Genomic DNA, 22469 nt, shown 5'->3' with positions numbered 1-22469 from the left:
TGTGCGCGTGCGCGTGTCAATCAGAGCATTTGTCTGTTTGTGGGGGATGTTCTTGTGCTCCCCACCCCCCCACAGTGGCATGTTCAGGCCACAGGAGCTCAATTCCTTTGGAACTGAGGTTGCAAAAAGTTACAACCGGCCGATAATCGTTACAGATCCTCCCTTTGGCGATGGAAACGTTCTTCGACAGAACGTTTCGGTCGGCACTTCTAGACGTGGCATCGGCAGGTGGACAGGTGAAGCACAACAATGCAGTTACCAGAGTACAAAGTTGGTGCAAACCCACCCCTCCCCTCCCTTTGCTAAAGCTAGACTCGGCAGTTGGCTATGATGTTATCTTTCCCTCTAGGTCTACACAACGTGTCGTGTATAGAGTGGAAGGGGAAAGTAACAGACGCAACAGGAGAAGAACACGAGAGTGAAAAATAGAAGTCCAATAGTTGTCTAAAGGCCTGTGTAGGAATGTCATGTCAATGTGACTGAAAGGGGGCACTTTCGGTTCTTACTATGACTTTGGATCTTCCTAGGGCAAAAGAAAGCTGTATTAAGGGAGCATGCAGGCCGAGAAGACGTTCTCACAACTGAGCTGTTGATGTATCAAACAGATTAGTGCAGCATGTCAAGTCTCAGCGCGGTCACACCTTGCGTGTGAGCGTGCTCTGGTTGGGACACCGAGAAGAAACAAACTGTCTCGTGGTTAGTTTGGTTCAGCTTAGCGTGATGCTAGGCAGATTGAGGACCAGCGTAGTCCTTTTGGTTGTTTTGTCGGGAGACGGTAGATTGGTAATTTGTTTGCTACGCGTTGTTAGGCAAAAGGAATCTCGGTCATGACTCGCGTGTTTTGCCATTTTAAAGTTAACGGTGTTTGGACTAACAGCGTTAACAGTTAAGGTTCTTATTTTAAATAAGAAGCTAATAAAAGCAGTAGCTAAAAGCACATTTCTTACCAATCGCTTTAGTCGTTTGGGGAGTCTGCTGAAGATCATTTGAGTCACTGTACACTTTCTAGGAAGTTTGTTTATGCACATGGTGTCATACGTATGAGTGCAGGTGTGCGAATGGGTGAAGCACAAATTTAATTGGCTATTCAATGGCGTTATGGCGGTTAGGTTTGGCCCTAGCCACTTTAAATATGTCGTTAGCGCATTCATACACAACAGCAGCAAAAATGTGTTAGCCATTAGGCGCCAGGGTGTCTGAAACCACTGTTTGGGAAGGGACCGTTTGGGTCCTGCATCAGTTGGAAAGGCAAATGCACCCATAGGTGCCTGATGGGTGGGAGCTAAAAGCTCCAAGTCATCTTGGATGAACCACAGGAAGAATCACAGGTGTATCTTGTACCTGCTGATGGTGGTCAACAAAGGTGGGCGAGGTTCGTCCCTCAATTGTAACCAAGGAAGTGAGGTCATGGAGGTTGGACCTGATTGGCTGGTCCAGTCCTGTTGTGATGACCTCCCTTTGACAGCTATGTGTCATGTCATGGGCGTATGATGTCATGACCCCCCCTTCGGCTATGTGGAGCCACGAACGGCAGAGATGTGCGGTCCGCGGAGGAGCAAGAAGAAAGCCCATGACAGGAAGCAAAAGGTGACCCCCAAAAGCGAATGTCTTGGCATGAACAGGTGAGCCGTCGACAGGCGAACGAGGAAGGCACGCGGCGGCGGTGAGCCACACAATGAGCAAAAGCAAGAGAAGAACAATGGACTGCAAGTTCATTGAAATCAGATAAGTGTTGTTGAGCACAAAGGCTGACAACGTGTGGCCCAAAAGAAGTACTGCAGGCGCGAAAGCGGGGGCAGTAAATGGCAGGGCAGTGGTGCGCACCATCTGCATTGCAAGGGTGGGCAGGGTGGGTAACAAATTGCTCAGAAGCAGATTGCAAAGAACAACCACTGTGTTGTTTGGGTTGTTCGATGACAATTTCAAGTGCGATTTCAAGTTCAAAGTCCGCGGTGAAGCTGAATGGTTTGCTTCAAAAGTGAGGACAACGGCCTCAATTTGTGTCATGCGTAGCTCGGAGGTGCAATCCAAGTCGCATTCCGTAAGGTGGCAGAGTTGTACACCCTGAGTGGGATGTTCAACTTGGCCGAGGGGAGAGCTGGTGTTGCGAAGGTGACCTCTTGAGGGCATCTCGGAGACAACAGGCATGGTCCCCCCTTGAGCTGGGTGAGAGTCCTGGTGTGAGTTTTGTACACTCAGAACAGGTTCACAAGAAGGCTCTGTTAGGCTTACCGCATAACAATTGGCAGTTTTGGTCAGCGGTGCTGCTGGCAGAGGCTGCCGCACCTGTGACCAGATTTTGCGTCGGTCGTAATCTATCAGGGGCTTGAAGCGGCCCAGCAGATCTTGACCAATGAGGAGCGGGACTGATTCCACAGCAGACACGTACACAGGGTGGACCAATTTGTGTGGTCCAATCGTCCAGTGTAACGTTGCCATGGAGTCCAGATGGGTGTTAGTCAGTGCAAACGCACCGATCTCCAATGAGCAGTGGTTGAGGCGGAGCATCCGGCCACTGTTCTTCAGCATGGCTTGAAGTTGGTTGAAGAGCGTGTTGGACATTACTGCAATGTCAGCGCCAGGATCAACCAAAGCGTCATAGTCTAATGTTTGTTCAAGTGTCGTCCTCAAATAGAACTTACGCGATGCACCTTTAATCTTGAGGTTACCTAAGAGCTGTTTGAATGGTTGATTCGACTCGGTAACAGGTGCACTGGCAGAAGGCAAAGAAGGTGCTGGATCCAGTTGGACTGAAAGAACGGTGTTGTCCGACACCTCTGGCTCATTGATGGCTGTCGGTTGACTGTCGTTGGACAATTTGCGCAGCCCATCAAGAACTTTTGTCCAGATGTTGCTGTCAATTGAGGAGTCACCTGACGTGGATGGGGGCTCCTGAGGACTATTTGTGCGGGGAGGTTTCTTTTTGCGAGGTTTTGTTTTCGCAAAGGGTTTCTCCCGTTCACAACCACGGCTGGAGCTATGACTCAACCGCGCAGGTGCACTGCGGCCGTACTGGTGCTTCTGATGAGAACCATTTTGAGGCCGTTGTGCAGGATTTGATGGGGAAGCGGCGATGTCATCGTCGCTTTGCTGTGATTCGGACTGTCGTTCGACCTCGTCTGAACCACCTGCAACATGGTAAACAGAGGATTCCACTGATTTAGCAGCGTTTTCGCGTAAAAACACAAAGGCCTTGGATGCAAGTTCACGTAGCTCTAGGCTACTTAGCGTGCGAGGACAAGTTGTCACGCCCAAGAGGCGGCTTGTGTTTGGGTGGAGGTTGTTCAAAAATAGTGTTTTGAATTCTACCTGTTCTTCCATGTTGGGTTCGTTACGATGCCCAAAGTATGCCTTGCGCAGGCGACTATAATACAGGCTGGGTGATTCCTTTCGGCCTTGTTTTACTGACCAGGCAGCAAGAAAGCTCATTGCTGATACTGGGCCATCAAATTCACGAGACAATGCGTGACACAGTGCTCGATAATCATTCAAGATGTGGATCGGCTGGCGGTCGATCCAATCACTTACTTCTCGAGTGGACGTCAATTTCATGAGGTAAATCTTGTCTTCCGTTGTTGCCTGTGGGAATCTCCTCAAATGAAAATCAAGGTCTTTGAGGTACACAGAAGTGTTATCAGAGCAATCTTGTTTTGGCTGAAATTTCTGAATGTGCTTGGCAATCGTGTCTAACTCTTTTGTAGACATGCCTGGTTGCGCCACATGATGAGGTGAAGAAGCATCTGCTTGTTGAGCAGGAGAAGGAAGGTTGGCAGCAACTGGAGACACACAAGAAGGCGTGGCGCCTAGCGGGGGTGCCGAAACAAGAAGTGTGCTTCTTGGTAGAAGCACAGAGACAGGTGGGCTTGCTCCTCTCAGTGACACTGCAGAGGGAGGGGGCCCCTGTGTGTGTTGAGCAGCCCTTGGAGCCGTGCTTGCCATGGAGCGATTAGGAAGCGGAAGTAGCACAGGTGGCTGAGAAACAGGTCCAAGATTTGCAGAGGAAGTCTGCAGCACATCAGACAACGTGGCAGCGTCTGAAAAAGGAACAGGTGCGTGCACCACAAGTGGATCAAAATGCAAAGGAGAGTTCACCTGAGACAGGTCCTGAACGGGGACCTCCAAAGCAGTGGTTTGGGACGGTGTCAATGGACACCTGGTGTTACCTTGTGGGACTTGCTGCAATTTCGATTCAGCCTGGGATGACTCGTCATCCCGGCCAGTGTTGAAGGATGGATGCTGCAATCGCCGGAGTTTTTCTTCCATTGCCATCAACTGAGATTTCAAGCGAAACGTCTGCCTTTTTCCTTCAGTGCGTTCATTTTTCAAAAGTCTAATCTTTTGAGTTAATTCCGCAATTTCATCATTCGCGAGAGCTAGCAAGTACTTATCAAATTCACGATCAGTTTGGAGATCAATCCAATGGGCTTCAGTGTGCTGATTTGATAGTTCTGCAATGCATTCTTTTAGCTCACGAATTTCAGATGTGGCATTATGCCAATTTTGTTCATGCGTGCGGGCAGTTTGTGTACTCACTTTGAGTTCCTGTGTCAATTTTGTAACTTGGTTTCCCAAGTCCACGCGGTCAGATTCATGCAACCATGCTTCCAACTCGGTTAGCTTGCTGCTAACTTGGGCATGAATTTGCTGTTCTGCTGTCAGAACGCTTTTCACTTGTTCGAGTTCATGGTCACTCAATTTCCACCTAGCCACTAAATTCACCATTAGTCGGCTGAGGATTTGTGCCATATCTTCGTGGGTTAACGACCCTTGTTGAGCGTCGCAAACGAGTTGCGCAATGTTGGTGTCAAGAATCTCTGCGCTAGCGCTGGCTGTCGCGTCGGCATAGCCTGGAATGAGATTGTTAGTCACGGTCGCAAGGGCATTTTCCAAAGCATCCATTGTTAAAAGTAGCGTTATGATATCAAAGGTATGCGTAAGCTCACTTTACTCAATTTGGAAGGACTAATTGTTAGCCAATTAGACAATGCTGAAAATGCTTAAAGATTAGCTTTTTAGGCTCAATTAGTTGATTCAAAATGTTTTACCAAAATTATTAAGGCACAGATTAAAGGATGGTATCCAAATATGTTACCAATTATTTTAAATGGCAATGCATTAAATAATTGAGGACCCTCAACAAAGTATTGTGTTAAGCAATTTAGTCTGCTAAATTACTATTAACCACAGCATACATTTGAGGTTACAGGTTTTAGGAAACAAAAGTCTACTAAGGACAGTCACATTAAATTAAAATTACATTTAATTCAATAGAGGTTTCCAAAAGTGCCTAAAAATTGGGTAAACACTTTTACTACAACGAGAAAAGCTATACACTACTGGTTGAGTGTTGCTTTTAATTAAAACAAAATTAAGTACTTGAAAATGGTGGTTAATTATTTAAGCAAACTCTTTGGTAAGTCAATAATTAAAGTTATCAAGCGTTTTAATTTTGTTAGCAAAAGTTCCTCGACTGCGGTACCGTGAATAGCCACAGGAGGACGCCGTCGGCGTTTAAAACGCAACGAGGCTCCTGTGTGTAGTATAGAGTCGTACTTTTGTTCGATCAATAAAGTTTTATGACTTTACCGCATAGACAAAACAACTCCGTCGCTCGTAAGTGACACAGAATGTGTCTTAAAACGAGTGTTTAAATACCTTGCACAAGTTTTAAAATCGTAGCACTTGGCAAGCAAAGTTGTTAGCAAGACGCAGCTAACGTAAACTTTGTCAATGAATGGCATGTCACCGGAAGTTGCGCGTGCGTATGTCGCCAGCTGTCAATCTGTCAAACACGTTAAATTCACTCCTTACGGATAATCGCGCGTGTTATTATGCGCGGCACTGACGCCGAATTATCAAGAAGACACTAATAATTATAATTTAAATAAATCAAGGAGCGGAAACCACGGAAACGTTTTAATTCCCACGGGTTTATATCGCGATACTAAGGACTCGCGTCGAGGGGAAAGAGAAAACTACTACTTCCTGTAAGACGGTGTTAATTCATTAAACACGACGGAATTAATGAAGATTAAAAAGTGCAAAACGTACAAAAATATTAACCCTAAACTCAATGTTAACACTTGGTGAAACAGGAGTAGGAAAAATATTATAATGTAACGTTTAAGAGTGGTGAAGACACGTGATGTTAAATTGTCTTAAATCCAGTAAGAATCATAGGTTAGGACGGTACAGTAGTAATTTAAATCCCTCGATTAGTTTCAAATCACGGTAACTTGATTATTTAAATTATAAAGTGCTTTGAATGCGATGTTGAAGAAGGCAGACAGTAGGCTCACGGGGGGGGGGAGGGGGCTGCGATGTGTCCCTCTTCACACGTTAGTTGCTAGAAAGCAGGAATCAACTATACTAGCTGTAGTTTGGCAGCTGGCCGTGTAGCAATATGAGTATTAAGCAAACAGTACACTTTAGTGTTAATCAGATGGAAATCTAATTTCAACAATTTAAGCGAACTGTATAACTAGTTGTTCAGTGCTACAATTTGGCAGAGAGTGGGCTCTCAGTGGGGGGTCACGTGGTGAGATGTGATCCTCTTGGGGGCCACAGCCAAATGAGGAGCGACTTGGAAGTCTGGCCGTTGGGCCCGCCCCTCAAATTAGTTTATTGGTCGACTGGTTTCAAGGGGTGGTTACCTGAATCCCAGTTAAGTTAAGGATATGCCTCCAAAGATGGCGGATCTTAACACATGTGTTTTACACAAAAGGCTAGCAGTTTTAGCACCATGTGCTTTACGCTAAACCCGACAAAAGGGAGTCAACTTAACACCTTGAGAAATGTGCTGTGACTCAAATGGTGGTCTGAATGCAGAATTTCGTGCACTAGACTATTTCCTCAGCCTAAAGGCTTGTAACGTAATCAGGTAGCTAAGCTGATTGCGCCACGTGAGGTTTGGAATGTATTTTTAACCCAATCAGAATTCGTGACGAGCTAGAAAAAGCATTCCCAGGCCTAAAAAGTTTTGCATGCAATAGAAAAAATGTGATTGTTACTCTTCCACTTTTGTGTGTGTAACATTCACATAGTCGACAAATTCATTCTCTTCTCAATAACTAGTCGTTAGACTGTTATTTAGCGCTTCAAATACACTGCTTTTATACAGCGGATTGGCTCTGGCATAAAGTTTTAGTTAGGTTGCTATAGAAACGAGCTGAAATTTTCCCAGAAGAACACGCTGCACTAAGCTGTTTTTGGATTGTTACATGTGTGTGTTTCACAAAATATGTAACATAAATTGGCCTCACCAAAGGGGCACCATTATGTAAGGGAAATCGGTCCAATTAATTATTAAATCAATAATTGTTAATTATTAAATTAATAATCAATTGGCTCATTAATTGAAGGAGACTCAAACTTAATATTTAAATTAAGTTGAGCTTGCCTGCGGAGCACCACATCTCTTTTTGATAATTTTATCAGGATAACAGATGAGAACCTCGTTGAATCAGTCATTAAAATGAAGGTTGTGCCCTTACTACAATTTTGTGAGTTCTTTGTTCAGCTTAGAGGTCACTATAAATTGATGAAACACACACACAGTAAACCAGGGGTTGAGTTTTGTGCACGTTTATTCTCTAACCTAGGTGGGATAATCTACTTAGAATTTCAAGAAGCAAAACTAACTACTATGATAGGAAATGAAACGAGAACTAAAATAATAAAAAAAATAATCAAAGGAGAAGAAAAGAAGAAAAGAGAAACGGTCTTAACCAAGGTGATAGACTTCTTAAATCAAACCAACATGGGACCCACAATCAACCTAGTTTGCACCAATTTGTACTAGGGCAAAGGCCTGCAAAGTTGCACTTACAGATGGGGTTGGTCTGAGAAGCAGGACCCTGGATGGAGACTCGCCAAGCTCGTTTGAAGAAGGGATGAAGAAGGTTCAGTTCAGGAGAGGGAGAGACAGGTCGTCCGGCTGGCCAACTGAGCGTCACGGGGTCAACCTGCTGGCTGGGAGAGGCCCTTTTTGGTTTAGGCCTGGTGTGCCTCGAAAGGCACCATCCGTTTGAGCCTTGTGCAGGGACCAAAAGCAGCGTGTTTCGCTGCGCCTGTCGCAACACGCGATGGCTTCTGTGCGTTGCCGTGTGCTGGAGGTTAAGCTAGCTGGGCTAGCCCTTTGTCTGGCAGCCGCACCGATGGAGACCAGGAAGGAGCCAAGGAGCAGCGAAGAAGCGGGAGCCAAAGCAGCGGAAAAGAGCAGCGGAAGAGAGAGAGCAGCACGCAGGGAGTGTGCTTTTAAATTGGGAAGGCGGCGGCCTCCACACCAGGGGGGCCGGTGAGACCACAGTGGAAAGTTACCAGCTTAGAGAAGGTTTTGGTAGAGACTAATCAGATTGAATCTGGATCCCATGTTTGTTGAAATTCTAAGGTCAGAATTCAATCAATGCAACACGTACAATTGAATACCTCAAATGAAATGTTACCTAGCTTACACTGTTAAAACGTGCATACACATGAAAGTTTAGTGGAGAATCTGCCACTGCAATGGAACATTTTCATGACATTTCATGGAGTCAACATTTCACAAATGGCAAACATAACATTTCATAATTCATTGTTCTGTTGCAAAATAAGAAAGTCAAGTTTCTAAGAAGGCTTTTACAGTCCTGATTTGTGTGTGTGTGCGCGTGCGCGTGTCAATCAGAGCATTTGTCTGTTTGTGGGGGATGTTCTTGTGCTCCCCACCCCCCCACAGTGGCATGTTCAGGCCACAGGAGCTCAATTCCTTTGGAACTGAGGTTGCAAAAAGTTACAACCGGCCGATAATCGTTACATTACACACATCATAATTATTTTCATTCATAGCGCACTATTGCTTTTATTGTCCATAGAGGGCATCCAAAATCAATAAATAAATAAAAACTATATATGTATCGATAGGTATGACCCCACTGAACATTTTGAGTGGTCGGCAGTAAAAAAATATTCATAAATGACTGAGTTATCACAATTCTTAGGGGGCGCCAACTGTTGGCGCTATTACCGAGAGAGGGGTAAAAGTATGAAAATTGCCATTGTAAAAAAAAATGAGTGTTCCAAAAAAATTTGATGTTATGATTCATTAACATATTCAAGGCTCTAATGACATGATATGAAATATTCCAACTTGGATTTGTTTTTATATATTACACACATCATAATTATTTTCATTCATAGCGCACTATTGCTTTTACTGTCCATAGAGGGCATCCAAAATCAATAAATAAATAAAAACTATATATGTATCGATAGGTATGACCCCACTGAACATTTTGAGTGGTCGGCAGTAAAAAAATATTCATAAATGACTGAGTTATCACAATTCTTAGGGGGCGCCAACTGTTGGCGCTATTACCGAGAGAGGGGTAAAAGTATGAAAATTGCCATTCTAAAAAAAACTGAGTGTTCCAAAAAAATTTGATGTTATGATTCATTAACATATTCAAGGCTCTAATGACATGATATGAAATATTCCAACTTGGATTTGTTTTTATATATTACACACATCATAATTATTTTCATTCATAGCGCACTATTGCTTTTATTGTCCATAGAGGGCATCCAAAATCAATAAATAAATAAAAACTATATATGTATCGATAGGTATGACCCCACTGAACATTTTGAGTGGTCGGCAGTAAAAAAATATTCATAAATGACTGAGTTATCACAATTCTTAGGGGGCGCCAACTGTTGGCGCTATTACCGAGAAAGGGGTAAAAGTCTATTTTTGCCACAAGGGTTAAACGTGTTGATTGTGTGAAATGAGATGTCTGACACGTTGAGGTCAAGATTTTTTTTTAATTTTTTTTATTGATGCCAAGCGAACAGACAAAAGTAGATCCTATTGGTAAACACCCAGGGGGTAAATGTCACTAGGCTTTTTTTTTTTTTTTTTTTTTTTTTTTTTTACAACGGCATGGACTAGTTTGAAGGTCACTGTGATGTTATTTAAAAAAAAAAAAAAAAAAAAAAAAAAAGCATGTCATGCCCTTGAACGACTCAATGTGTCAAGAGATTTAAACCCCAAACTGCTGTTAATAGTCCAAACGAGGCACTTTTAACAGCAGCTCCTATTTGCTGGACATGTTTCTCTAATCCTCAGTTTTGGCTTCCATCTCCTCGGCGTCGTCATCTCCGTCCACCTCTGCGTTTTCCCTCTCTAGCCGCTCCAGCTGCCGGGCCAGCTCCGTCTCGTCCGTATCCGTCACCACCTTGGGCTGAAAGCGCAGTTAATCTTCACGCTCCCACCTGTGCGTGTGACATCATCGCCGACGTCTTGGCTCACCTCCATTTGGATGTTGAAGACGCCCCTCTTCTCTTCGATTTTCTCCTTGATGACCGCCATGGCCTGGTTGAGGACGGAGAGGCCCTCCGTGCGTTCCAGAGTGGTGGTGGTCATCACGTAGCGGGGCGGAGCGATCAGGTTGATCTAAATGGGAGTTTGGGCTTACTTCGCCGCCATCTTGTCGCATGATGTGTGGTTTGGTGATGTTATACCTTAATGGGCATGGATTCTGTAGAGCACCCCAGTCCCGCCCTCAGCGCTTCCTTCACGGCGTCGATGCCCTCGTAGCCGTAACACGCCACTTCAATGTCTGACAGACAAAAAAAAGAAAAAAAAAAGAAAAGTGTCATGAATCCAAGTGATGTTATAGCTGACATCTATATATATATATATATCTATATATATATATATATATATATATATATATATATATATATATATATATATATATATATATATATATATATATATATATATATATATATATTTTTAGTTGTCACCTGCTCGGATCTTGACAGCCTGCGGAGTGAGTCGCCGGTTGATGTTGTCAATAAGCACGGCCTGCTCTTCTTCTGTCAGGTCCAGGTCACACAGGATGGAAGGATCACTGCATCAACGCAACACATCCAATTAACAAGTCGCATGTTCCCAAACAAAACACTGTTAACGTAATAATTGGCAGTACATTTCGTGTGAGAATTCACTTCAGCTGTTGCCATTTGCAATTTCTGTCAAAAGTATGTAAGGAATGCTGATTTCATATTTTTTTTAGCGCTTTCAGTGTTCAGCCATGGTTCTTTTGTTCTAACCTCATTTTATGTAATATCTCAATTATGACATGGATTTTTTTTCTGGCCTAATTATATTTGGCAGAACAAATCAGATAACCATTAATTGGCTGATTAATTAAAAAAAAATCCTATAATGAATAAAATAACTTTTTTTGTTCCTTAATAATGCAAGGGTGTTAAACATTTTTAAAAATTCAATTATGTATTCTTTCTATTTCTATTCATTTAGATGGCATAATGTGTATATATAGTAAGACTTGTTTTAAAATGGCAAGCTGTATATAAGACTTTTTTAATGACATGATGTAATATATTTTTAAAAATGTAAGATAGTATATATATATTTTTTTTTTTTAAACTACCATGTATAGTTTGGTGTTTTTTTTTTTTAAAGACAATGCTGTAAGTTTTTTTTTTTTTTAAATGACCATGTATAGTAAGTTTTTTTTAAACTACTATGTATAGTAAGGTGTTTTTTTAAGACAATGTATAGTAAGTTTTTTTTTTTCTTTTAAACGATCATGTATAGTATTTTTTTTTACTACTAAGTATCGCTAGGTGTTTTTTTTTTTTTTTTAAGACAATTTATAGTAAGTTGTTTTTTTTAAGACAATGTATAGTAAGGTTTTTTTTTTTTTTTAATGCAATCTTGTATAGTAAGGCTTTTTTTAAAGACAATGTTTAGTAAGTTTTTTTTTTTTTTAAACGACCATATATAGTAGTTTTTTTTTAAACTACTATGTATAGTAAGGTGTTTTTTTAAGACAATGTATAGTAAGTTTTTTTTTTTCTTTTAAACGATCATGTATAGTATTTTTTTTTTACTACTAAGTATCGCTAGGTGTTTTTTTTTTTTTTTTAAGACAATTTATAGTAAGTTGTTTTTTTTAAGACAATGTATAGTAAGGTTTTTTTTTTTTTTTAATGCAATCTTGTATAGTAAGGCTTTTTTTTAAGACAATGTTTAGTAAGTTTTTTTTTTTTTTAAACGACCATATATAGTAGTTTTTTTTTAAACTACTATGTATAGTTAGGTGTTTTTTTTTAAAGTTTTTTTTTTAAGACAATTAGAGATCGACCGATATGCTTTTTTCAGGGCCGATACCGATTCCGATTATCGGTAGTCAAGGAGGCAGATAACCGATATTTGAAGCCGATATTCATTTGCAGTAAAAGTTAAAATGTTGGCACCAAATTTTTGAATAATGCAAACCCTAACCGTTCTTTACAATGGATTCTCACACTACACTTTTCATTTTACATCCTTCTATCTGCAATAAGACGTTGGTGGCGGGGGGAGTTAAATGTGGGGGCCAATGTGACATTACCTTTTATAGCATTTGGGATACTTGTAGTTTTATTCTATAAATGTTATATTTTTATATTTTGAAGTAATAGGAGGAACCCTGTCATTCAAAATGTGCATCAGCTGTGGCATTACTTATTACTACAGCAAAAATAAATAAAAAAATTCCATGAGAAAAACTATTCATCCCTGAACACCATACAGTTCTTGTAGACCTTATTATGATTATTGTTATTGTTACCATATAGACAGTTTTGATAAGCTGAGGATCTTAAATCGAGAACAGCAATATCATGCTACTCCTCTCTACAAGAGAACTGTCAAAAGACACTTCATCATGTAGTTTACTGCCACTTAGGATGCCCCAATCAACGCAGAAAAAGGGTTGAGTAAAATAACTTGGTTATAATAATAGTAAGAATAACTTGGTTAAACAGACATTGTTGCGGTGGACCGCTGCCAGTTTCTGCTGTTTAATGTGTTTTACACTTATAGACACGTGTGTGTATATGGGCACACTATTCTCTCACTACTGTACTGTACTGTATCACTTAATGGCACAGATGTACTTGTCTAAATAATAACTGGGCTGCAACATTGCTAATTCACATTAACAAGCACTGTCTTAGCTGTCCACATGAATAGTTACTAACACACGAGAAAGTTATACAACACACCAAACATGAGCTCATTATTCAAAGTATGAGGCACGTAACGAAATTACATCACTGAACATTAATTGCAGCCGACTACGGCCGTAGATGTTACATATTAGTGGCATCCATTGAGAGCATAATGTCCCAACTCACAGCAGACATGACGTGAAAAGAGAGACAAAACGAGCAAATAAGCACACTATACTTTAGTGCACTTCTCTACTAATGCCAAACATACGGAAGAGGACACGTTCGTGTAGTTAAACGGTGTTTGAGACACTTAATTTGTTACGGAGCGGACTTTAACGAGGTGCACAACGAGCTGTCAATCAAATCGACGTCGAAGCTTAAGGCACACAATGGCAAACCAGTGCGACAAATAAACACAATATAAAGTAACTAAACGCTATTTAGTGTCATTGTGGCATCTCACTGCATAATAACCGCTATGCAACAAGTAATGGACGTGACCCAGAATGCAATGTGTGCGTCACGAGAGGTAAATATAATGACGTTACTCTACTCTTAACATGGAACTAGACAATATAATAATGACAACTGTTAATATTTGGAACCTTTCTAACAAACATTATTTACTTAATTAAGTGAAAATGTGTGTGATTCCCTCCCCGAGTAGTTCAAGTAGCGAATTAGCTACTGGGTGTTAGCCTACATGCTAAGCTGAACACACCACTGTTAGCTAGCGGGGATTCAATGCAAGGCAATGCAGCTCCATTCATATAGTGCATTTAATACACAACATAATTCAATGTGTTTAGCTTATCATGGTGAAACGATCGGCGGAGTCTCTTCTCTTTTAACTTACCTTCGAAGCATGTGTCTGTCGCGTTGTGTACGTGGGTGCGTGTGTGACCGGCTACTGTGATACAGGCATACACTACTGATTGGTTCTGGCTCTTGCACGGCTAACCAATCAAATGCTGCTATGGGCGTTACATTGCTGGAGTTGGACTCCATAACAGACAGAGACGCTCTGGGCTGCATTCGAAGCGAAAAGACGGAGTTTTAAATGGATCGCTCATATCGGCCGTCAGATTAATAAAACAGACCGATAACGATATGTACCAATATGTCAAATATCGGCCCCGATTATCGGCCCGACCGATTATCGGTCGATCTCTAAAGACAATGTATAGAAAGGTTTTTTTTAAATGACCATGTATAGTAATTTTTTTTAAACTACTATGTATAGTTAGGTTTTTTGTTTTGTTTTGTTTTTAAGACAATGTATAGTAAGTTTTTTTTTTTTTTAACGACCATGTATAGTAAGTTTTTTTTAAACTACTATGTATAGTTAGGTGTTTTTTTTGTTTTTTTTTAAGACAATGTATAGTAAGGTTTTTTTTTCTTTTAAAGGACCATGTATAGTATTTTTTTTTAAACTAAGTATCGTTAGGTGTTTTTTTTTTAAGACAATGTATAGTAAGTTTTTTTAAACTACTATGTATAGTTAGGTGTTTTTTATTTTATTTTTTAAGACAATGTATAGTAAGGTTTTTTTTAAATGACCATGTATAGTAATTTTTTTTTAAACTACTATGTATAGTTAGGTGTTTTTTTTTGTTTTTTTTTTAAGACAATGTATAGTAAGTTTTTTTTTTTTTAACGACCATGTATAGTAAGTTTTTTTAAACTACTATGTATCGTTAGGTGTTTTTTTTTGTTTTTTTTAAGACAATGTATAGTAAGGTTTTTTTTTTTTTAATGCAACCATGTATAGTAGGTTTTTTTTAAACTACTATGTATAGTTAGGTATTTTTTTATTTTATTTTATTTTTTAAGACAATGTATAGTAAGTTTTTTTTTAAATGACCATGTATAGTAATTTTGTTTTAAACTACTATGTATTTAGGTGTTTTGTTTTTTTTGTTTTTTTAAGACAATGTATAGTAAGTTTTTTTTTTTTTTAAACGACCATGTATAGTAAGTTTTTTTAAACTACTATGTATAGTTAGGTGTTTTGTTTTGTTTTTTTAAGACAATGCACAGTAAGTTTTTTTTTTAATGCAACCATGTATAGTAAGGTTTTTTTTAAGACAATGTATAGTAAGGTTTTTTTTTTTTTAAACGACCATATATAGTAGTTTTTTTTAAAACTACTATGTATAGTTAGGTATTTTTTTATTTTATTTTATTTTTTAAGACAATGTATAGTAAGTTTTTTTTTTAAACGACCATATATAGTAGTTTTTTTTAAAACTACTATGTATAGTTAGGTATTTTTTTATTTTATTTTATTTTTTAAGACAATGTATAGTAAGTTTTTTTTTTAAATGACCATGTATAGTAATTTTTTTTTAAACTACTATGTATATAGTTTTTTTTTGTGTTTTTTTTAAGACAATGTATAGTAAGTTTTTTTTTTTTAAACGACCATGTATAGTAAGTTTTTGTAAACTACTATGTATAGTTAGGTGTTTTTTTTGTTTTTTTTAAGACAATGTATAGTAAGGTTTTTTTTTGTTTTGTTTTGTTTTTTTTACAACCATGTATAGTAAGGCTTTTTTTTTTTAAAAAGACAATGTTTAGTAAGTTGCTTTTTTTAAATGACCATATATAGTAGTTTTTTTTTTTTTTTTAACTACTATGTAGTAGGTGTTTTTTTTTTTAAGACAATGTATAGTAAGGTTTTTTTCTTTTTTTTAACAACCACATATAGTAAGGCTTTTTTTTTTTTTTAAGATGACCATGTCGTTTTTTTCCAAAAAATTTAACAACCATGTATAGTAACGCTTTTTTTTTTAAGACGACCATGTCTTTTTATTTTTTTTTTTTAACAACAATGTATAGTAAGGCTTTTTTTTTTTTTTTTTTTTTAATAAAGGTCCATGTTTTTGTGAAAAACTCCAGTTTCATGTTTGACACCACTGCCTTAATGCTTCGAATAAAGATATGAATTACAGGCAGAAGATTTGATTTGGTTTGACAATGCTGTCGTTTAGTACAAAATAAAGGTCAAAAATGGCCTGCCCCCATGACAAAGTGAGGTCAAGGTCAAAGGTTGTCGGCGTGTGCGCATCCAGGGCAAGCACTTACGACACGGCCTGTTTGAAGACGTCATACGCGCCGTATCCCGGCCGCTTGTACTTCTCGTCGAAGACCCAGGCCGTGCGCTGGTACAAACTCTCCAGCTGCTCGTCTTTGCTGTACTCCAGCACTTCGGCCACATGCCGCAGGATGCTGTATACCTGCGCACACGGCAAAACTCAAAGCGCAATCTCTTTACGAGTTGCTCTCATTTCAAATGATAAAACGTCACTCACAGTTTTAGATTTGGTGAATTTATCTTCACACTTGATGGCCTCTTCTGGTGAAACTCTTCTTTTGGACAGATCGATATAACCTGGCGAGGAAGCAGCGGAAAATTGGCGCCCCTTTCACGCGGAACACGAGGGGCGCCTGGCTCACCTTTCTCTTTGTCCACTCGGATGACCACCACGCACTCGTTGCGCCCGATGCGGATGAGCTTGTTGATGGAGCGGATGCGCCGACGCGACAGCTCGCTGAGGAGGATCATGCCCTCGATGTTGTTGTACTCCAGGAGGCTGACATAGGCGCCCATCTCGGCGATGGACCTCACGTTCACCATCACCACGTCCTCCACCTCCGGGAAGCGGTGCTGGTAGAATCGACAGCTGAGCCCCGGCATCGCTATTTCAAAAAATATAGATATATGAGTTGAGCAAACTACAGTCCACACCCACCTCGAGTTTCAATGATATTAAAGGGATATAGTTATATAGGATATAGTTTTTGTTTATAAAATTTGTGTGATAACATTTTTTATGTACGATTAATACTTTTTAAAAAACATTTTCCCACTTGCTAAAACTAACTACAATTACACCAAAATTAGCGTTTGAGTTTTATTTTAATAAGAATTCATGTTGAACACTTGTTTGAGAATTTTAGTTTTTGTTCCTTTATTACTCAATAAATCAGTGACTGCTCTTCCCCCAATCTTACATTTGAAAAATGCATTATTGGTACAGTCAAACCTCGGTTTTCGAACGCTTCGGTTCTCGACCAGAAAATTTGAGAATTTTACATCTCAGAACTCGTCCAAAAAAATCGGCTCTTGACCAAACTGAAAAAAGTTGAGCGTACCTGAACGCGACTCACTCAGGAGCCGAGCTAACTCGAATGCCCAGGATGCGTCCTCCGTAGCACATTCGTGTTCAAAGTTCGTTTAGAGCAGACCTGTTCACTGTTATTTACGCAAATGCATCGTATATCAGCCCCTAATCATGGCTCCAAAGAAAGCAAGTGCAAGTGGTAAAGCTGGTGAAGAAAAGAGAAAAGTAGTATGCAGAACTATTGAATTTAGCAAAGACTTAATAGCAAAATATGAATCAGGCGTGCGTGTCTGTATTAGCGAAGGAGTTTGGGATGGCAAAATCGACGATAAGCACCATTCGTAAAAATAAAGACCAGCTACAAGCAAGTGATGTGGCTAAAGGATCTAGTGTAATCTTTAATGTTCTGTATGTTACAGTTGGTAAAAATAAAAAAAGACGAAATTTTTGTATTTTTTTTTCCCATTATTTTAGATAGGATATCTTCTATTAAAATAAAACTGTCTATTTCAACCCTTTTCTATTTATGGTAAACAGTATACAGTGCAATTTATGGTGTAAAAATAGTAAAAAAAAAAAAAAAAAAAAAACTTGGAAATAGTTTTTTTTAGACTTGGAACGGATTAAAATTATTTACATTAATTATAATGGGAAAAATTGTTTCGGATTTCGAACAAATCGCTTTTAGAACAGCCTTCTGGAATGCTTATGTTCAAAAACCAAGGTTTGACTGTATATTTAGAAAAAAAAAAAACAATAAAAAAAAAACAAACAAAGCAAAATATAAACAAATACAACAAAAACTAATAAATTTTAAAAATTCAAAACAAAATAAAAACGACTATTAAAACCCTGTAGGTTGGTTTTTCCATCTGATACCCTTTATATTACAAGTGTACAATTCAAGTTGACAACATTGCAATCAATTAATCACATTATCATCATCATTATTATTATTATGTATGTATTATGATTATTATGTACTGTGATTAGGGCAGACATTTTTAAAATTAGACGAACATAAAATTGACATTAATGTCATGAGATTTAAAGTAAAAAAAATGTCACATTGTACTATTTAGTTTTTTCCTGGGGTGTATGTATCAAAAATAGTGGTATAGGTACTTGGAGAACTGAGTACTGTACCGAACTGATATCGGTTTGAAAAAGAAACAAAAAGTGGTGTTGAAAATTCCTCGTTGTCACAATTTACATTTTGTATCATCGTACGTGCATTTTGTGATATTAAGCTTAAAAAATCCCAGAGTAGTCAAACACAATATGTCTATGAATATAAACAATAGCTGGAAAATTCCAGTTTATGTCGGACTAAAGATGATGCAACAGAAAAAGTCTAAACATCTTGATTTCTCACAGAGGTCAATGAGACAAACGCAAATGCGAACATTCAAATATTTACCATACGCAGAACGTATAAATGGTGTCCTCTTACCTCAAGACAATGACACAATACGAGTACAGTACTGTATTGAAAAAGAAACTGCTAGCATTATTAGCTTGTAGCTAGTAGCCGGGTGCTCAGCTCACATGCGGCACATGCAGGAGAGCGCGGCTAACAAGCTAGCATCGCCCACTTGCCATCAAAAACGTCCGCTTTGTCCGTTAAAACTCACCTGTGTCATGTGTTTGGATAAGAAAAGCCTTTAAAGCGATTCACTGAGTGTTTAAATGTCCTATTTTGGTCCCTTCGGGCTCCTTTCAGTGATAGAGAACTAGCATCTGTTAGCTCGAATTCACGGCTGCGCTATTTTCGACCCGGAAAAGATCGTCCGTTTTTTCCATCCGTGCATGCGCACAGCTGACCACTGGGAGTCACGTGAGCGGAGGTCAGCTGATCTACGGCCGAAGAGTCTGTCAAGATCATTTCAACCTGTGCTTGGAATCTCGCACGAACAGCTTTATATTTGTTTCCGTTGCATACAAAATATCGGCAAATTACTGCTTCGTGATCCAGCTAATCAGAAAACCGACAGGATGTCTGGAAAGGAAAGGATCGACGTATTCCCATCCAGAATGTAAGCTTGTTTGATAGCTACGCTTGCTAATACCGTTTAGCATCTAACCACAAATAACAGCCATTTTATTTTTTTTAACGCGTCAAGCTTTGTGCACGTAAACACGAGTTTCATGCACTTTTAGGTTGGGATCTAATGTGTTTTGAGTTTGTTTGTTTTTTCCCCCATTATAATTTAAAAGAGGAAGAGACATCGTCATGTGACGTTTTCTATTAATATAACCCTGTTACTTCAATTACATATTCTTGTGCAACGATTAGATTGAATTTTGAAAGTCATAACCATTAAAGATTTTAAAGATATATATTGCGGTTCATCATAGACTCCCATTTAACACGATTGAATGTGATTGGTTCATTCTGAACACAGCTGGATACATCCTAGTTATAAAACGTGTGCACTATTGAAATCAGTAACTGCATGGTATGATTTACAGTATTGGATTTAACATAAACTTTTATATCTTTTTGAAGAGTTATGTGGGTGTCATTGCATTGCTGTTTTCCAGGGCTCAGACCATCATGAAGGCTCGTATGAAAGGAGCGCAGACGGGCCGCAACCTGCTCAAGAAGAAGTCGGACGCTCTCTCCATGCGGTTCCGTCAAATCCTTCGCAAGATTATCGAAGTTAGTTGTTAATAAGAAGTAGTGTAAAATGTTTTTGGAGTGCACTCGTTAAGGACTTACTGTGTTTTCAGACAAAGACCAAGATGGGGGAGGTGATGAGAGAGGCGGCTTTCTCCTTGGCTGAAGCCAAATTCGCAGCTGGTGACTTCAGGTAAGATTATTATTATTATTTTTTTTAATGAGTTTGTTTTGTGTGATACATTTTTTGTGTGTCCACAGCACTACAGTCATCCAGAATGTCAACAAAGCTCAAGTGAAGGTGCGTGCCAAAAAAGACAACGTGGCAGGTGTCACTCTTCCAGTTTTTGAGCATTACCAAGAAGGCGGTGATAGTAAGTAAAATAATATTTGGATTAAATATGTATTTGTTTTTTCATCAAGTGGATTGTTGACATCCTGTTTGTGATTGTCAGGCTATGAGCTGACTGGTCTAGCCAGAGGAGGAGAGCAGCTCTCCAGGTTGAAGAGGAACTACGCGAGAGCTGTGGAGCTGCTAGTGGAGTTGGCCTCCCTACAGGTAGGGGGCGCTCTTTCAGAGTGGGGTACATTTGAAAACCATACAAAATTCTATCACATTTTGGCCCCAGACATCTTTTGTCACCCTGGATGAGGCCATCAAGATAACCAACCGCCGTGTGAATGCAATTGAGCATGGTAAGCGTTAACAATTTCAATGTTTAATCCCAAATTTTAGTTTCAAGACTAATCATGGTCCTTTAACAGTTATCATACCTCGGATCGACCGCACCTTGACGTACATCATTACGGAGCTGGATGAGCGGGAACGAGAGGAGTTCTACAGGTCGGCGTCCTCGTTTGGGTCCTTGTTTGGTTACTTTTCGACGTCTTAAGTTTCATTGGTCGTCCTCTCAGGCTGAAGAAGATCCAGGAGAAGAAGAAGCAGCTGCGAGAGAGGACGGAGCGGGAGATCGCCGCCCGCTTGGCCAAGTTGGGCCCCATCGCAGAGCCGGCCAACATGTTGACGGAGGAGACGGATGAAGACCTGCTCTTCGAGTAAACGCCCTGTTGCCAAGGCAACCCTTCAATCTATTTATTCCGTGCCTATCAGGGCGACGTCGAAGTCTTCACATGAAGGCAGTTGTTGTTTGTGTGTTGTGACTTGTTCCGTTGCGTCATACTGGAATCATCTTTCAATATACGTCTAAAGATTACATTCAAAAGTAAATTGTGATTAATAAATGTTTTTGAATGCTGTAAATGTTCAAATGGTTGTGCAAGTCAAGAGTGTGTGAGAGTGCCATTACCTCATTTAAAAGATGTTTACCTTGCTGTAACACACATTTCAACACGTAATCAAATAAAAGATGTACACGGTATTTGTTGTCTTGGGGCTTCACGAAACTCAACTGAGCCGGATCCTGGCGACCATTTTCCACCACACTGTTACATTCGGTTACCTATTTGGACTGAGCAGAACATATGGAACATGCGCACATTGACTGGGAGCCAGCAAAGTGTTTCTTATCAATGCAGCAGCAGCAGCGTGGCACAGGCACTGATCTGAGTATATGACTTGATATCCCATACATGCCTGTCCAAACCATTGACCATCTTGCTCCTCCCATCTCGTGAAATGACACAAATTCTTGAATTAAAAAAAAAAATATCTAAGTTTCCTCTTGTAAATATTATTAAGTAGGGGTGTTAAAAAAAATAGATTCGGCAATATAACGTGATACTACAGCACGCAATTCTCGAATCGATTCAATAGGCAGCCAAATCGATTTTTTAATATCTATTTTTGATGGAAAAATATTCAACAAAACGTCTAAATTTCACACCTTAAGCATGGAAGAATGTTATATTAATGGCACATTAAGCCTTAATATTTTATTTCAACGCTGTTCAAACATGAAAAATTTTACAACCTGTTTGTTAAATACAGTAGCTTACAGTTATAAGACTGAAGTTTGAGATCAATAAATAATCCATTTTCGTACAAATCTTACAATGTACATGTATAAGTTGACTGAATGGTATTTTCTAAATTTGAGTAAAAAAAATTGCAACAATCCACTTGTAAATTCATATCGGGATTAATCGGTATCGAATCCAATCGTGACCTATGAATCGTGATACGGATCGAATCGTCAGGTACTAGGCAATTCACACCCCTATTATTAAGCATATAATTTCTAAATGTATTTAAGGCAAGTTGTAAAATGTCTGAAATCTTCTTATGTTTAACAAATTTAAATAATCATAAATCATGCTGTTTATACTAAGTGCTAATGTTCTCCAATTTTGATACTGTAAATATATAGGATCGTATGCAGAGTAAGGTTTTTTGAGAGGAGCAATATGGCGGCCTCACGGCTTCAGAAGTCTTGGCCTATCGCCTATCCAATCATATATAAGCGAAGTGCGCATCTCGGCGCATTTTGGGTAGGTCGGCGAGTAGCCTGACCTGAATATTGCCCATCAGCTCTCGTTTGCAGAGTAAAGTCACTCACTTTGTACGGTCAGAATTTATGATCCGTGTAGGAAACATCAATTGATCACGTACGTTAATGTATTTTATCGGTATTCGTGGTTTTTATTCCCCTCAAATTGGGCGGGTAGCGTTCAAGGGAGTTAAATTTGGCCTGTTGACGTACGTGACCACAAGAGGGCGCCAAAACTACATTAATCGCAGAGGACCTGTTGAA

General features: G+C 39.4%; 2 protein-coding genes across 2 annotated transcripts; one reads left to right on the top strand and one right to left on the bottom strand.

The window, feature by feature from the left end:
• Positions 1–9959: 9959 nt before the first annotated feature.
• eif2s1b (eukaryotic translation initiation factor 2, subunit 1 alpha b) lies at positions 9960–18999 on the bottom strand. The gene is made up of 8 exons (XM_077510723.1): positions 18773–18999; positions 16471–16713; positions 16326–16405; positions 16099–16250; positions 10789–10895; positions 10501–10598; positions 10289–10432; positions 9960–10220 (listed from the first exon to the last, which is right to left on the bottom strand). Exons 2-8 carry the CDS (start codon positions 16709–16711, stop codon positions 10095–10097), a joined length of 948 nt encoding a protein of 315 aa, XP_077366849.1. The 5' UTR covers positions 16712–16713; positions 18773–18999; the 3' UTR covers positions 9960–10094.
• On the top strand, positions 18950–21137 carry atp6v1d (ATPase H+ transporting V1 subunit D). Its single transcript, XM_077510724.1, has 8 exons — positions 18950–19174; positions 19683–19800; positions 19872–19951; positions 20020–20132; positions 20214–20317; positions 20388–20454; positions 20524–20602; positions 20674–21137. Exons 1-8 carry the CDS (start codon positions 19134–19136, stop codon positions 20816–20818), a joined length of 747 nt encoding a protein of 248 aa, XP_077366850.1. The 5' UTR covers positions 18950–19133; the 3' UTR covers positions 20819–21137.
• Positions 21138–22469: the final 1332 nt, after the last annotated feature.

Source organism: Festucalex cinctus, chromosome 21 (genome assembly GCF_051991245.1).
Source record: "Festucalex cinctus isolate MCC-2025b chromosome 21, RoL_Fcin_1.0, whole genome shotgun sequence".
NCBI classification, from domain to species: Eukaryota; Metazoa; Chordata; class Actinopteri; order Syngnathiformes; family Syngnathidae; genus Festucalex; species Festucalex cinctus.
This window is presented reverse-complemented; position numbering and strand designations above follow the sequence as displayed.